At 61.4% G+C, this 15,034-nt stretch overlaps 4 protein-coding genes across 4 annotated transcripts; 1 reads left to right on the top strand and 3 right to left on the bottom strand.

Annotated features, from left to right (window-relative positions):
• Nucleotides 1–14: 14 nt before the first annotated feature.
• On the bottom strand, nt 15–6,071 carry CHLRE_06g279150v5 (uncharacterized protein). Its single transcript, XM_001695248.2, has 14 exons — nt 5,914–6,071; nt 5,642–5,740; nt 5,263–5,355; nt 4,929–4,997; nt 4,471–4,557; nt 4,046–4,186; nt 3,795–3,878; nt 3,421–3,558; nt 3,024–3,229; nt 2,739–2,884; nt 2,428–2,525; nt 2,148–2,260; nt 875–1,014; nt 15–685 (listed from the first exon to the last, which is right to left on the bottom strand). The coding sequence occupies exons 1-14, from the start codon at nt 5,947–5,949 to the stop codon at nt 498–500; spliced, it is 1,638 nt and encodes a 545-aa protein (XP_001695300.1). The 5' UTR covers nt 5,950–6,071; the 3' UTR covers nt 15–497.
• A 100-nt stretch (nt 6,072–6,171) lies between these two features.
• On the top strand, nt 6,172–7,543 carry CHLRE_06g279100v5 (uncharacterized protein). The gene is made up of 4 exons (XM_001695368.2): nt 6,172–6,425; nt 6,542–6,612; nt 6,708–6,785; nt 6,950–7,543. Exons 1-4 carry the CDS (start codon nt 6,416–6,418, stop codon nt 7,121–7,123), a joined length of 333 nt encoding a protein of 110 aa, XP_001695420.1. The 5' UTR covers nt 6,172–6,415; the 3' UTR covers nt 7,124–7,543.
• Nucleotides 7,544–7,569: 26 nt separating this feature from the next.
• CHLRE_06g279050v5 (uncharacterized protein) lies at nt 7,570–11,411 on the bottom strand. The gene is made up of 5 exons (XM_043063229.1): nt 11,225–11,411; nt 9,652–10,388; nt 9,367–9,466; nt 9,139–9,223; nt 7,570–8,904 (listed from the first exon to the last, which is right to left on the bottom strand). The coding sequence occupies exons 1-5, from the start codon at nt 11,231–11,233 to the stop codon at nt 8,282–8,284; spliced, it is 1,554 nt and encodes a 517-aa protein (XP_042923935.1). The 5' UTR covers nt 11,234–11,411; the 3' UTR covers nt 7,570–8,281.
• A 1,330-nt stretch (nt 11,412–12,741) lies between these two features.
• CHLRE_06g279000v5 (uncharacterized protein) lies at nt 12,742–14,991 on the bottom strand. Its single transcript, XM_001695246.2, has 6 exons — nt 14,716–14,991; nt 14,433–14,518; nt 14,210–14,320; nt 13,958–14,077; nt 13,675–13,826; nt 12,742–13,448 (listed from the first exon to the last, which is right to left on the bottom strand). Exons 1-6 carry the CDS (start codon nt 14,801–14,803, stop codon nt 13,298–13,300), a joined length of 708 nt encoding a protein of 235 aa, XP_001695298.2. The 5' UTR covers nt 14,804–14,991; the 3' UTR covers nt 12,742–13,297.
• Nucleotides 14,992–15,034: the final 43 nt, after the last annotated feature.

Raw genomic sequence — 15,034 nt, 5'->3', positions numbered from 1 at the left:
CGCCAGTTGCGGCTCGCCTGGCGCACTTACAGCGTATGACAGGGGTTCCCTGGCGTATGACGCATCGGCGACAATAAAAGAATGTTGTATGCAGGTTCTAGCAGTACCTTATCGACGATGCGTTCAGGAAACGAATGCACACCGTATGGGCCGACCGTATAGCCACACGTGCCTCGCCGTACCTGCACACCTCTACTCAGCGCGCACGCCGTATGCGTCTTGTGCAGCGCACAATAAGATAGTTGCACATCCTGCTCGTCCCAACCCAGGGGGCTCTTGCACCCAAAATTGTGTCCACATCGCGCACATCTAACGCATCCGAGCTCCGACGACACTGTACCTACGCCGCCACGCGCGCCAACGCACAGCCTTCTTCAGCGCATCAAACTGCCTCCTGCGCCACGGCCCCACTGTACCCAACGCACATTGACGCACCCCAAAACACACGCTTCCACACACAATGCAGCCCTTGACCGTTCCGTCTGCTCGCCGGCCGCTTAGGGGGTGAGGCGCTTGGGGTCGCGGGGGAACATGGAAGTCTTGCGGATGTTGTTGAGGCCGCAGTACAGCATCACCACGCGCTCCAGCCCCACGCCGGCGCCGCCGTGCGGGGGTGCGCCGTACTTGAACGAGTCAATGTACGACTGGATCTCTGGCAGCGGGATGCCGCACTCGATGGCGCGGGCTGCGAGTACGTGGATGCGTGCGGGTGTAAGGTGTTGCCAGTCCAAACAAGTGTTGCGACCTGTTGGGGCTTGAGGGCGCATCACCTGCTGGACGCCGCACCACCCCAGGACCCTAGCCTAAGCCCATCCCGCCATTCCACAACGATCCAGCCCCAACCAGCTGCCAGTGCAGTCTGTGCACCACTCACTGGTGAGCAGCTCGGGGTCGTGCACACGCTGCGCGCCCGAGATGATCTCCTCGCCGCGGATGAACACGTCGTAGGAGTTGGAGTAGGCGGGGTCGTCAGAGCAGGGCATGGTGTAGAAGGGGCGCACCGCGGAGGGGTACCTGCGAGCGCGGCAAAAGGCTGAAAGACGGTGCGGAATGCAGCGAGGCGCGGGCCGAAGGCTCGCAGCACGAACGGCCGAATTGGCCGTGCGCGGCTCGCCCGGCACGTCAGGTGCATGACCACCGAGTCGAATCTTCTGCTGCTACAACCCCACCCCCGCCTCCAAGATTCTGGCGCGCGCCCTGGCCGTCGCTGTAAACCGGTGTGTGTGTGTGTGTGTGTGTGTGTGTGTGTGTGTGTGTGTGTGTGTGTGTGTGTGTGTGTTTGTGTGTGTGTGTGTGTGTGTGTGTGTGTGTGTGTGTTTGTGTGTGTGTGTTAAAGAGCACAAGGAAAACGTTGCGCAAAGACAGTGTATGCGATGCAGCAAAGCGACGGTTTACGGATGTTACCTGAAGTGACCTCGCATACCTGCTGCGGTGAGCCGCCGGTCTTACCAACCGGAAATCGCGCAACCCCCGCTACTCTAACCTCGAGGGGGGATTAGTGTCCACACGCTCTCAAGGGTGCAAACCCATGCATGTGCTCACGGTACCGTGAGGCCCAGGCACTCCTACAATTCCTAGCTCCGCGTCGCTACTCCTGGCCGCTAAGTCCAAGCTCCCGCCCAATCCTCGATGAAATTCTCACCTACGAGCGAATAAGAAAACAACAGAGCACAGGGCGGCAGCAGGGGAGTGTCACGAACAAGAGCGAAGGAACATGTTAGCGCGGCGGCGCGCGACGAGCACGAGCAAACACGCAGCCCAGTCCCAGCCCAATTAACTATACTAGGGGTTGCGCGATTTAGGAAAGAGACGGAGGGTGGGCGACCACGAGCAAGTAAACAGGCGGGGGACGGCATGGGCGCATGCATGACGGCAAATGCACATGGGGTGTCAGCACCATGGGCTGGCGGGGGAAAACCCCCGCTCCCCACTCCATGGTGTGACGGAGGCGGCACACGCTAGGTACTCCCCTCATGCGGCCATGTAGCACCAGGTCCAAGTACACGCACAGCTTATGGGGACGTCGATGCCGCGGGGCAGCGGCATGGGGAGGGAGGGCCCAAAGTCAGTACAGGTTATGGCGCGAATCAGAGGAACGCGTGTGCGTGTGTGTGTGTGTGTGTGTGTGTGTGTGTGTGTGCGCTCACCGGTGCAGGATGAAGAAGTCGGTGCCGTACTTCTCCTTGACCATGCGGCCCAGCGCGCGCTCCAGCTCCGTGTTGAGGTCGCCCATGGGGTCCACGTCCGGGTAGCCGCCCTCCTGCGGGGCCGAGGGCAGGAGCATACACGTTGATGCGCTTTACGGTGAGGCATTGTGCGTGAGTGCTGCCGCGTTTGCTTCGGTGCTGTTTGGTGTTTGTGTGAGGACAAGTCAGTGTTGCAGGGAAGTGGAAGTGGGTGCAGCAGCTGCATCACACACACACGCACCTTGAGCATGGCAATGCCCTCGGGGAAGGTGAGGCGCAGGGGCTTGAAGGTGGGGATCTCAAAGGGGTACTGCGACGCGATCACCGCCAGCTCCTTGGCTGCGGGCAGGAGAGGGTGGACACAGGGACCCAAGCCTCAGCACAGCTGCACAGCTGCACGACGGACACGGGGTCTCCCTCACGCAGGTTCTCCCGTCACCACTCTACCGTTGACGACACAGCAAAACCCTGGCCGCTGCAGGGAGCCCATGCACTTCATCCCGTGAAGTCCATGTCACAGCGTGCACGGGGATACATTCGCCGTCAACGCACCGTAAGTGGTGGCCAGGCCGTTGAAGATGGCGCCGAACAGCTTCTCGATCACGTCCAGCACCTCAAAGTAGTGCTCGTGGATGGCCATCTCCAAATCCAGGCCCATGAACTCGCACAGGTGGCGGTGCGTGTAGGAGAACTCAGCCCTGTGCAGTGCGGAGCGTGCGTGCAAGCTGTTAGGCGGCCGGAAGAATACACACGACACCAGAACCACCCGTGATGCAATCCTTGACTAGAGAAAGGGCAGCACGGCATGGCACAGCACCTTGCACCAGCACGCCGTACCTGAACACGGGGCCGATCTCGAACACGCGGTTGAAGTCGGCGCAGATGGCCATCTGCTTGTACAGCTGGGGGCTCTGCGCCAGGCAGGCGGGCACGCCCATGTAGTCCAGGCGGAACACGGCGGCGCCGCCCTCGCTGGCGCCCGCGATGAGCTTGGGCGTGTGGATCTCCTGGAAGCCCTCGGCCAGCAGCGTCGTCTTGAACAGCTGCAGGGGCGGAAGCGTGGAGAGCGGCGGGTGCAGGTGCAGTCGGGCGTTTGTGCTTGGGCCAATTGCGCACTTGTTTGGCAATGCAACGTTCGGTGCAGCACGCACAGATTCCCTTCCATGCCGCAGCACCGTGCCAGTGTACCCACAACACACCACCCGCCCACATTCCCGCTTCCGGGCCGCCGCACCTGGCACACGGCGCTCTGCACTTTGAAGATGGCCTGGTTGGCGGGCGTGCGCAGGTCCAGGAAACGGTTGTCCAGGCGCAGGTCCTGACCCACGGTGGGCATCACCTCGCCGCGCTCGGCGGCGGCCTTGACCTCCTCCTGCGGGGCAGAAGAAGCTGGGCGGTTTGGTCAAGGTGGCTGAGTGCGGTGGAAGCCGACTGCAGCCTAGCAAGCTGGCCACTCGGGCCTCCGTACATTGGCGTATCCGTGAGTCAGGCTGGTCCGCTTCTTTGAACTATCGCAGCCGTACTCCCATATGCACTCGCGAAAAGTTACTCCCGTGCGGTGTACTAGGCCATGCACCCATCCTCCCATCCTTTGCGCCAGTCACGCACCTCGGAGCGGGCGGCGTCCACCAGCTCGAAGGGCAGGACCGCGGCGCGGCTGACGGCGCGGATGCCCGTCACCTGCAGCTCAACCTGTGGATGGTACCAGTTGCATGACGAGGGGCTCACTTGCTCGCGCACGCCAACAACAGTATCCGCCATCCTGTCCACCTTGTATCATGCACCCTTTGGCGAATGCCAGCACCAGCTGGCATGGTATGACCCCGCCCCCGTGCCCTTCCGCGCAGCGCCGCACTCACGTCCTTCTGCGAGCAGCCATCGATGGACTTCTCCGGCACCTTGACGATGCCCTCCACGTCCACAATGGACTCCTTAGGGATCTGGGTCGCGTATTTGACCATGCCCTTGCTCACAGTGGTCTCATCCGCGAACATGATGGCCTGGTTGGATAAGACCACGTGGGGAGGAAGCACGTCAGACTGGGTGACATTAATAGTGCATGGTCTATGGTCTGCAGCTTACACTGACAGGTCAAACGCGGCCGAAGGCTTAAAGTTCTCACGTTAAGTTTCCGCACGTCGGCTACCCACCCCCGCCCGTCTATGACCCACCCATGCATGGCCCCACAATCACCTGCCACCCCGAGTGCACCGAGTCCCTACCGCCAGTTCCCCACGCTGTACGCAAACTACGTGCTATCGGTGTGCACGCCGCTGGCTCTCACCTGCACGGTGGCGGTGCGCTGGCGCAGCACCAGGAAAGCCGACTTGCCCTTGCCGCGCGTGTTGTGGATGCGCGCGCGAACCAGCACCTGGTCAGACGAATGCAGCACACACCATAGCGCAGCGGCACTTGAGCCCCAACTCATATGGAACAGGTCACATTAGTCCAGGCCAGCTTGCTGTCATGCTCCGAGTGCATGTGAGCATATGGTAAAGGGGTGTGCCAACACCTAGGTGCAAGTGACCGCTCCGCCGCCGCCGGCTGGAACAGCCCTTCCTTCGGCTGCCAGCCCTTGCCGCGTTGACTGTGCCACATTGCCTGTCCATCCCATTCCGCCGCAGTAGCGCACCACGCCGAACGACTCGCTAGCAATGGCCTCGCTGCATGCTTTTGACGCGGCAGACAATACGTTGGCGACCCATCACCATCAACTTAACCGCGCCCGCGCGCGTAACGCACCGTCTGGTCCGCCAGCTCCTTCTCCAGCTGCTCGACCTCAGTCCACTTGCGGGTGGTTTGGCCCTGGCTCTGCACATGCCAACCACGGGTAGGGCAACTGACAACATTGACACTACGGTACTGGAGATGCGGTGAGCCGGTGACCACAGCTCAACCGCCTCAGCGCTGAAGGCTGTCACTGCTTGCTGGAACAAACCCGAGCGCTTCTGTGACTCAGACTGAAACTACCTTGCAGTTGATCACCAGTCACTGCTGGCTGTGCTCTCAGTGTTCTTCCCCACCCCTTAACGCCCCCACGCGAGGGCCTGGACGGCCGCTCGGTCGCTCCGCCCACCTGCACCATGGGGTAGTCGCCATACTTGTCCTTCAGCGGGTCCTCCGGGTCCGGCTGGGTCATCACCGCCGCCTTCTGGCCACGCTGGGCAGCCTGTTGGTATAGTGGATGGGGGCCGCAGGCCAGGTGCCGTACAGTCATGCCCGGACTGAGAGTGTCGCGCACGAGGCGATGCTGCCGTGTCACAAGCTCCGCGCACGTATTAGAGCGGCACCTGGGTACACCCAACAACCTAGTAAATTGCAAGCAAGGGCACGCCGCATCCCCGGCGTGTCCAGCTGCCACCAGGTGTCCACCGTCATGGCCCGACTCCTCACAGCGCTAGAAGCGTCCCGCTCCGGCACTCGCCCCGGCACAAGCCATATCCTGCGGCACTTACGCGCTCAGCCTTGGCCGCCTCCTTAGCCGCCTTCTCCGCGGCCTTGGCCGCCTTCTTAGCCTCCGCATCGGGCTTGGACCCCACACTGGCCTGGGAGTCCTGTGTGGCAAACCCGGCAGAAGCCACATGGCCAAAACGCGCCTTTGAGCAGTAATACGCGCATCGATCTACCGTGCCACGAATGCAGCATAAGTAGGGCCCAGCGCCACGCAGCTAGCAGCGAAAGCGCCGCCGATCGCATAGAAAGAATCGGTGTCTGCTGCAACACGCACCTCCACAGACAGGGAAGCTAGATCAGCCTCTGACATCCTGCTGAACCAATTACGACCAGTGAGCGACACGAGAAGCTGGGGAAAACGACCGCGACTATGAGCGCGCGCAGCCGCGAGGAGAGACAGTTTAGCGAATTGATTTAGCACAATTAAGTGGGGACCTAACTCAAGCAATGGGTTGCCTCCAAGCGACCAACTGGCCGATGGGCACCCGGAATCGGCCTTTCTGCAGGCTCGGTCCTCTGTGCCTGTGTTGATACACAGTTCATGAAGTCGCGGCTATTGATACAAGAAACTAAACAGTTGCTTCCCTTTCGTTGTCTGTTCCCGCCCCTGAGCTAGCACATCGGCTTCTGAATAATTCTCTGAAGTCACATCTAGGCGTAAATCAGCTTCTTTGCAAAGTCCATGCATTATACATAACGATCTAGGCGCAAGTACGCGACTTCGAAATTTCATCCGTTGACAGTATCCTATTTGCAGTATCCTCTGATTAGCTTCAATGGCCGACGGTGAGCGCATGATAGCTGGAATGGTCTGGACCCAGGGCGGGTCGCAAGCGCCCCTTTCGACCGCCCAGTTGAACCTGCCCCGTCCCCGGCCTTCCCTCTACCTGCGACTGCTGTAGCGTCCCAAGCCACTGATAACACTACCCAGGTTCCACCGCTCCCTGCGGTGGCAGAGACGACACCCGAAGCGGTGAGGCGGACGGGTGATTTAAGGCTCCTGGGTTCAGTTGGCCAGCGGTTACATAGACTTGACGCGTGACCGGAACGCACACCCATGCCAAACAGGTCAAGGCTGCTGAGAAAGCGGCCGTTGGTGTACACAAAAAGATTAACCTCGCAGCGGCACCCATCCGTCAATACCTGGTAAGTGCTATGAGCTTCGGGTGGCTCAAAAGTGAAGAGTTGGGGACTTACGGTTCCGACCAGCCTGATGCCATCACCACTGCGTACGTGCTGCCCTCCTCACTGCTACGCTTCGCCCTGTCATCTGTGCATCCCCCTCCCAATGCCCGATGCCAACCCCGCAGGAGGCCACGGTCGTGCCAGTGCTCATGCAGGGCATGCAGGCGCTGTGCAAGGAGCGGCCGGACAACCCTGTGGAGTTCCTGGCCTACTACCTGCTGTCGCACAACCCGCAGCCCAACACCAAGCCGCTGCCGGCAGGGGCAGAAGCGGGCGCGCCCGCGGCCAAGGCAGATTAAATGATGTTGCTTCCAGCAAGAGCTGTCGGTGTATATAAAGGGAGGGCCATGGGGAGGCGTGGGTGCGGCAGGGTCGCTGCGCTGCCCGGAAAATCGTTGCAGTGCAATGCGGCAGCTGCTCGGCGCTACATGGCGTGTCCGGGTGGTCTGGTTATGTAGAGAATGGTTTTAGGTGCTAGCATAGAGGCCCAGCACGGGCGCCTAGGGCGTTCGCAGGGGGGACGGTGATGCTGTGTGAGTATACTGTATGAGTAACTGTTGTTGCAGCAAAAGAGGCCGATGTAATGACGCGCCTGGGCTGAAGAGCTAGCGAAGAGCCGGCCCGACTTCCGCATGAGCCGGCCCGTCTGCCTATTGCCACAAACGGCGACACGGACTTACAAATGCTCTTCATGGTACAGCGTAAGACCATGCCCCGCACTCCCGCCGCCCCACGAACCAGCCCTCTACCAAGCGTGGCCAACCGCCTTCCAGTCGCTGGATGGCAACAGCAAATGCAGGGCTTTATATTCCCTCACTCCTCGGGCATCACCACAACCGTTGACATCTCGGACCCTCGCACGCAGCATGCAGGATGCAACAAAACCGTCGTATAGCACAATTCCACGCGAGCAATATGAACAAGTAAGGTGGCTCTTCCATTCAAGGGAAACGTGCGCTACGCCAATGCCCACGTGACGCCACGCACACCACTGTTTGAATCAGACAGACCATTCAGTATATGTTGAGCTCATTAGATACCCGTGTCCCACACACAAAATTTGGGTTATCAATCCGCCAAGTTAGCATCCCTCCCATACGGTATGTATGCGGATACCTCCGCTATTGCTCACAAGTCCACAGTGCACACCATCCCTGCCAGCAGTATATGTGTACCAGCGGTGTTGCACCACATCCATGCACCCACGTCTCTCTTTCGTCCTGCCCGTGCGTGCCGCATACCTTGGCGGATACCGTTGGTTCATTATTGTCCACAAGCACGTGTGTACCCGGCGGCGTTGCAGGACCCATAACCACGTCTTCAATTTCCCATTTTGCCCTGCCCGAGCCAGGTAAGGCCTCCGCTGCTTTGAGGCACGCACGTGACGTTACCTGCCCTCTGTCCCCCAACCCCCTCTCCACCCCTACTGCCTTGCCCGACTGCCATAGACAGCTGCTTTAGCACCAGTCATCTGCCAGTCGCGCCAGTCGTGTGCGCAGCTGCTGCATGCTGGGCCGCTGGCACGGCCGCAGCGCCATGAGCCCCTCAGCCACGTCGTGCAGCTCGGACAGGAAGCCCACGTCCGACTGCAGCGCCCGCCCGCCACCACCAACCACACACGCCAGCTGCCCCAGCTGCTCGCAGGACCAGTCGCACACGGCCGCGCCCAGCAGGTACGTGTGCGAGGCGGCGCACATCCAGTCGCGGCCGCCCAGGTCGGACAGCAGCTGCAGCTGCTCAAGCCGCGTCTCGCAGCCGTCCAGCTGCTGAAGTAGCTGCAGCGCGCCCGCCCAGCTGCGCGACTCAGCACGCGCCAGAAGCTGCTCCAGCGAGTCCGGGTAGCTCATGCGAGAGCGCGCCCAGCCCACCCACATCTCAGGCGGCGCAAACGCCGTCGTCATCGTGTACGGAGACTCGGACACAGCCGCCGTCTCCAGCCCGCGCATCGCGGCGCTCGCGACGGCCGCCGCCGCCCCGCCGCTGCCCGCCGCCGTGGCCATCTCGGCGTCCTCCTGTGCGTCCATCACGATGTGCGCAGGCAGCAGAGCCGCACCGTCCAGGTCCGTGAGCTTGATGTTGCCTGGGGAGGAAACACACACGGGCGGCGAGCGGGCCCGATGAGGTAGCGTGAGGCGCGCGGTGGTTTAGGGGCGGACACGCACGGCGCTTGCAATTAGGAAATAGATAGGGGCACACAGCCATCGGACCCCGCGCGCGGTTCAACCCGTATGGTGTCGCATGACTACAGAACCCTAGTTGGCATGGCCGGCGCTTGTTGGGCCGTTCTCGCGCTAAGGAGCGAGTCAGCACTCACCGTCCTCGTCCACCAGCAGGTTGCCCGGCTTCATGTCTCCGTGCGTGATGCCGGCGGCGCTCAGCAGCTCACACACGTGGGCCCACTGCGGGAGTCGGAGGCAAGATCCATAAGCAAGTGCAAGGTCAGGGAAGGCATCGATGGGGTTGCCGGCAGCAGGGCGACATCAGCAGCTGGAGCCGCACACCACCAAACCCAGCACCACGCAACATTAGCAGCACCACCTACCTGTGTGAGTGCTTTGACGGTCTTGGCGTACCGCTCAGGGTCGCGGTCCGCGAACAGGTTGGTCATGTAGCTCTCCAGGTTGCCGTTGGCCTGCCACGCGCTGCGTTGCAAGCAAGATGGGAAGCGCACAGGAAGCGCGAGTCACAACAAAAGACAGGACAGCCAGGATAGAGACGGTACCGTATGTGCGTGTCTGTGCGTGCATGCAACCCCACACAGTCACCCCCGGCATTTACCAGAAACATACACGCATATCGGGTGACCGCAACTGCCGGTTGCACGCACCTGTGCGTGACGAAGCGGAAGCAGCCGCTCACGCCCGCCTCCTTTTCCGACACCACCTCCACGGTCCACCCAAACTGCTCGGGGAACCAGCGCTCCAGCGCCGCCTGGCCGTGCCTGGACCGGAAGCGGCGCATCACCTCGCCGCACACGACCGCCTCACGCACGCAGGGCCGCAGCATGTCAGCGAACCACTCCGGGCTCGGGTCCGACAGCGCAGCACGCAGCTCCGCAGGCGGGAAGCGCACCGTCACGCTCTTGCGCGCCAGGGCGACCAGGGGCCTGTGCCGCTCCGCCACGAACGCAGAGGGCACGTGCTGCACCTCGCGCTGGCGCAGCCCGGTGCTGACGCCCGCCACCCACCCGGCCCGGTGCACCACGCGGCCGCCCACCAGGACCTTGACGGCACCGGCACCAGTCGCCAGCGAGGCCGCGCCCAGGATGGGGAAGGCCGCCTGCAGCCCCGCCGCCAGCTCCGCACCAGACACCGGCGGAGGAGGCGTGGACGTGAGCCGGGCAGGTGCCGTGAAGGGCGCAGCGCCGGCGGCGACGGCCCGGTCGCTGATGAAGCGCACCGCCGCAGGCGACATGGGGTCGGCGCTGCTGGAGGCAGCCGCGCGTGCAGGGCTGCATGCGGCTGTGGGCTCCGTGGCGGCGGCGCCGACACGGGCTGCGCCCGAGCTGTGGCGGGTGGTCACCTCGCAGCACACAATCTCAGCGGCGGCAGCGTGAGAGCCGGCCTGTGAAGGGGTAGGGAGTAAGCAAGGCACCGGCGGACAGGGCGTGTGATGGGACAGGGTTCAGACAGGTTGGCGAGGTCCCTTAGGGTGCAGCTGACGCCCGTACCCCAAGCAGACAGCAAACAGTTTGCAGCGGCAGAGCAGGAGTGCATGGCTGGTCGAACAGGGCGGACAGGGCGTCATAGCTAGTTCGACAGGCACGTTTTGAGCTGGCAGTGCGTGCACGATCCGCACATTCTGAAAAGCTTTGTGATCGGCTTTCCACCTGGCTGCCCATGTTGCTCTTGCTGGCGTTCGATGCGCCCCCCCCCCCCCCATGGATGGCTACCCCCCCACGCACGCACGCAGCTCTGCCCATGTTGGCTTTGAGGCGGCTCTACCTCGCCCTGCACGCCCCTCTCACGTCCTGCCCTGCCCTGCCTCTTGCGGACTGCCTTGCCTTGCCGTGCCCTACACACCGCTTCCTCCCCTCTCACGCTCTGCCTCGCCCCGCCCTCCCTTCCTCCCCTCTCACGCCCTGCCGCGCCTTGCCCTCCCGCGCCTTGCCCTCCCACGCCCAGACCCGGGGAAACGCGGGCTTTCGATGGGGCAGGTGACCGCTTGAACCAGGGCCGGGGCCTTAGGGCTCAGCCCCCACAAAACGACCTAGTCCGCAGATTCCCGGTTCACCGTTCCCCAGGACTTCTGTCGTCGCCCTTCTCCATTCGAAGGGTTAAAACCGTGAGCACCGCGTCCTACTGACCCATTTGATAATCGTGCATGGGAGCGCGCAAATGCATGTTTAGCTTTCGACCGGCCGAAAGTTAAAGATGCAGGTACACGACTAACCCGCTCGCTTGAACCATCGTCGTCATCGGGAAACAGGACTCGCTTCACTTCGTCAAGCACATCGGTTCTGGTTCTGTGTTCGCTTCTAGAGCCCAGCCTGAATGCGCAAACACGCCGACAAGCCAAGGCACGCCGGGGTTCAACACTCGAAGGAGCCGGCGCATGCGAGCATGCGTCTGGGCGCGGAAGCTAGGGATGTAGCCGCAAAGGTCAAGCGTCGACGCCTGTTTCACAGGCCCCGCAACCTCAGCTGCATGCGTCCTCGTGTGAGAGGTAGGGCAACCAGCCCAGCTAGCCCCCAAGGACCCGATCGGCGCCTCCATGCTACGGCCCACCCAGGCATTGCGCATATCCCTGCCCAGCCCACACAGGACAGCAGCCTCACCCGCACACAGGCACTGGACGCAGATAGCTAGCCGTCACACAGCAAGGGCCGGGAAACACCGGCCGACTGGACGCGGCCATAGTGGACGCAAGGAGACTGGCAGCACAACGGCAAATTGCAAGCCCCAACCAAGGACCCCAGGGAACAACCTAAACAAGTGAGAGTCTGTGCAGGAAGGCGAAGTGTGTGACTTGCTCGTATGTATCAAAGAACAGCATTTAACGCGGCCAAGCTCCCTTATAAGGCCAGGGCCGCGAGGGCAAAGCCCCATTGCGCCCGTACGGCGGCCCCATCGCGGGCCCCCATGCAAGCAAGGGTTGCCCCGCCCCCAAATCCACTTTCCGCCAGCGTCTCAGCCCCGCGGCACACCACCGGCCTACTGCCCCTCTTGCAAGGCATCATTAAGGAAGGGTCCACCGGCAACATCATTCGTGGCCTGATGGAATGGGAGTTCCCGGCCTCCCTAGTCGCACCGGGCACGCCGACAGATAGTAAGCGTGTACATCGCACCTGGCAGCGCTGGCGCCGCGGGGCGGCGCCTTCTCGTAATTGCTATGAAGCATGATCCAAGCACCCCAGTTCCAGCTTCCCCCAGTGTTTGCAGCTCCATCGGCTTCTTCCCTGCCGCCGTTAGAAGTGCGAGGCAGCGGCGGGAGGGGTCCAGGCGCGGGTGTGCGGCAGGAGCGGCACGGGTCCGCTGGGGAGCACCAGCACCCATGGCTGCGCCCTCGCCGTGGGCCTAGCCTGCCCATACAGAGCTGATGAACGCATGGCTCCGGAGCTGTGACTGTGCTGCCGATGGGGGGCTCTTTGGCCACGGTGCAAACGCGCGCATTGCGCCATTCACTGATCTTAATGGCTTTCGTTCATAATAGTCAGTCTTCATCGGTACATGGCATTTGAGTAAGCGATTTGGAGCTTGGTGAAACGACAGTTACAGCGGCAAGTGCAGTTCCACTGCGAGCCAGGAGCCCGGAACGGCTGCAATTTTGACCGATACTTTTGGTGCATGTAAACCTGCATGATGCAACACAGAGAGCCCGCATGACACACATGTGTGGGCACCGCTTCCCCGATCCCCAACCGGACGCCTCCTAGCCTCCCCACCCTTGTCCCCGCCCGCTGAACAGGAAATGACAGACACAATGTAGCAACACGCCTTGCCATCGCCGGGTGACCTCTGCAACCAGAGCATGCAAGAGTTCAGTCGTCGCATGGCACAGCACACGACAACCGTTCGGCGGTTGGCATGATTTACATTTCACAACAGTGCACTGCACGGTCCTTGTGCTAGTTGCGCAAGTGGCCTCCCGCTCGTACATCTACCCTGAATATACATCAATAGCACTGGCAGCACTGGTCCACGGAGTTGCGTGAACAGGTAAACTCTCACGTGGCTCTCACCTCGGTTCCCGTGTCCTCGTCCACCTGCCAGCCACACGCTCTTGCTTCGTGACTTAACCTGGAAGCGGATGCCTACCAAGGCAAGATGCCCTCGCAGAGCCGTACGCGGTTGATGGATTTGCTTCTGTATGTTTGTAACCTTCCTGCCATCACAGCCGCTTACAGAATCACCAAACCCGCCGCTATCCTCGACCATACAACAAAATATCCGTTGCGCTAGTCATTGCCACCCCTAACGCTACCATCTCCGCCTACATCATGCCTTGCACACCACAGCACATGCACACGCCCATCATGCCCGGACAGGCGCGGTGGGGAACGGCAGCTCGCCGTAGGTGGGCGGGATGTCACTGCCGGGGATGAAGGTGCGCTTCACGCCGCTGGCAGTGATTGTCACGGTGCGCATGCAGCCGCCCGAGCTGGCGTCCCAGGTCATGGCGTACCTACGGAGCGCGACATACGAGGCAGCAGCTTCAAAGGCGTGCCTGCGAACGCGCATGCTACGAGCGGCGTCTGTGTTGATTGATGGTACTCCTCAGCCCGGCACACGACTTCTTTTCCTAATATACACGAAGCTAAAATGTGTGGCACCCCTGATACATTGGTTCACGGCAGCCCACCTGGCCCACCCCATTCATTTCGCTCAGGCATTCACCCCCGCCCACCCACCTGAGCGCCTTGGTCACAAAGTCCATGGCCTCCTGCTCCGACATGCCCTCGCGCCAGTACTTGTCCACGAAGCCGTTGATGTAGGTGGAGCCCGAGCCGCTCATCGCGAAAGACGTCTCCGTGATGGTGCCACCCAGCGAGATAGAGAACACCTGCAGTAGAGACAAGGCCGGCCAACAACACACCTTCGTGCCAAACTTTCGCACCAAACAGCTAGCAATCAGCTTTCACCAACGCAACACGTATCGCCATGTTAACAATGCGCCACAGTCCAACGCCTCACCTGCCCGCCTCCGTGCTTGTCGTACCCCGCCACGATGAGTCCGGCCTGCAGGTTGTCTTTGTTGTTGTAGGCCATCATCTTGACCAAGTTCGCGGCCGTCTTCACGTTGATGTGCTCGCCCTACACGCGTCCCCGGTAGATTAGGACATGCATAACATCCACGGGCTGGGTGCTTTCAGCGCTGTGGCTCTTCGTAAGCAGTAGCGAGCGCAACCAGTATCAGGGAGGCTTGTCTCCTGGTCACACACGCACCTCTTCTGCCTGATGCTGGGCGATGAAGTGTTGTACATAGCCCGCAATGGCTTGGGTGTCCGCTGCTGAACCGGAGCGTAGCGTGTACACGTTATCGCACAGTGGCGTAATCTGCGTGAAGGATTACACAGCTTTAAGCAGACTGCGACGTTGACGCCGGCTTCGTTAGCTGCAGCGGGAGCTCTCCCTGCAACCCAGCCACGGCAAGCCGGAACCTACCCACCTTGTCCGTCACACGGTTAGCAATATAGTTGCCGGTGGAAGTGCGCGAGTCAGCGGCCAGAATGACTCCACCGTTGAAGGTTACAGCTGCACGGGCAAAAGTGCATAGCGGAAGGGTGCAAGCGGTCGTTTGCATGCGACACTGCGACAACGGGACACAGCCCTGGTCATGGGGAGTTTCTGTGCACTTTCGGTCCACACCTCAAGACACGTTGCTGGCCGGAACTGGTACCCCCAGATCCTTCACGTGCCCTTCACATGACTTGCAGCGCTCCTTGGCTTACCGATAATGGTGGTGCCCATGGACACGGGTGTGGAGGTGGAGGGTGCCATGCACCCGTCCAGCCCCGGGCAAGGGCTTGCGGGAGGCATGCCGCTGGTCTCCTGTTGCAAGCTGCAAGCCTGGATAATCACAGCGAGAAATGCGCCAGGTACGTGTAGAGAAAATGTGCCTAGCGTTCAGAGTGCAGAAAGATCTGCGTCGTGTTTTCAGCGGGAGTCGTGGGGTCGTGCAGAAAGAATGCCTGTCGAAATGCGTGTCACGAGCATCTATTATAACTGTTTGGATGGTTGTTGGCCCGCGGCGAGGAAAGAAACTCAATG

This window comes from Chlamydomonas reinhardtii, chromosome 6 (genome assembly GCF_000002595.2).
Source record: "Chlamydomonas reinhardtii strain CC-503 cw92 mt+ chromosome 6, whole genome shotgun sequence".
Taxonomy (NCBI): domain Eukaryota; kingdom Viridiplantae; phylum Chlorophyta; class Chlorophyceae; order Chlamydomonadales; family Chlamydomonadaceae; genus Chlamydomonas; species Chlamydomonas reinhardtii.
Note: the sequence above shows the minus strand (reverse complement) of the source record. Positions and strands in the feature narration are given on the sequence as shown.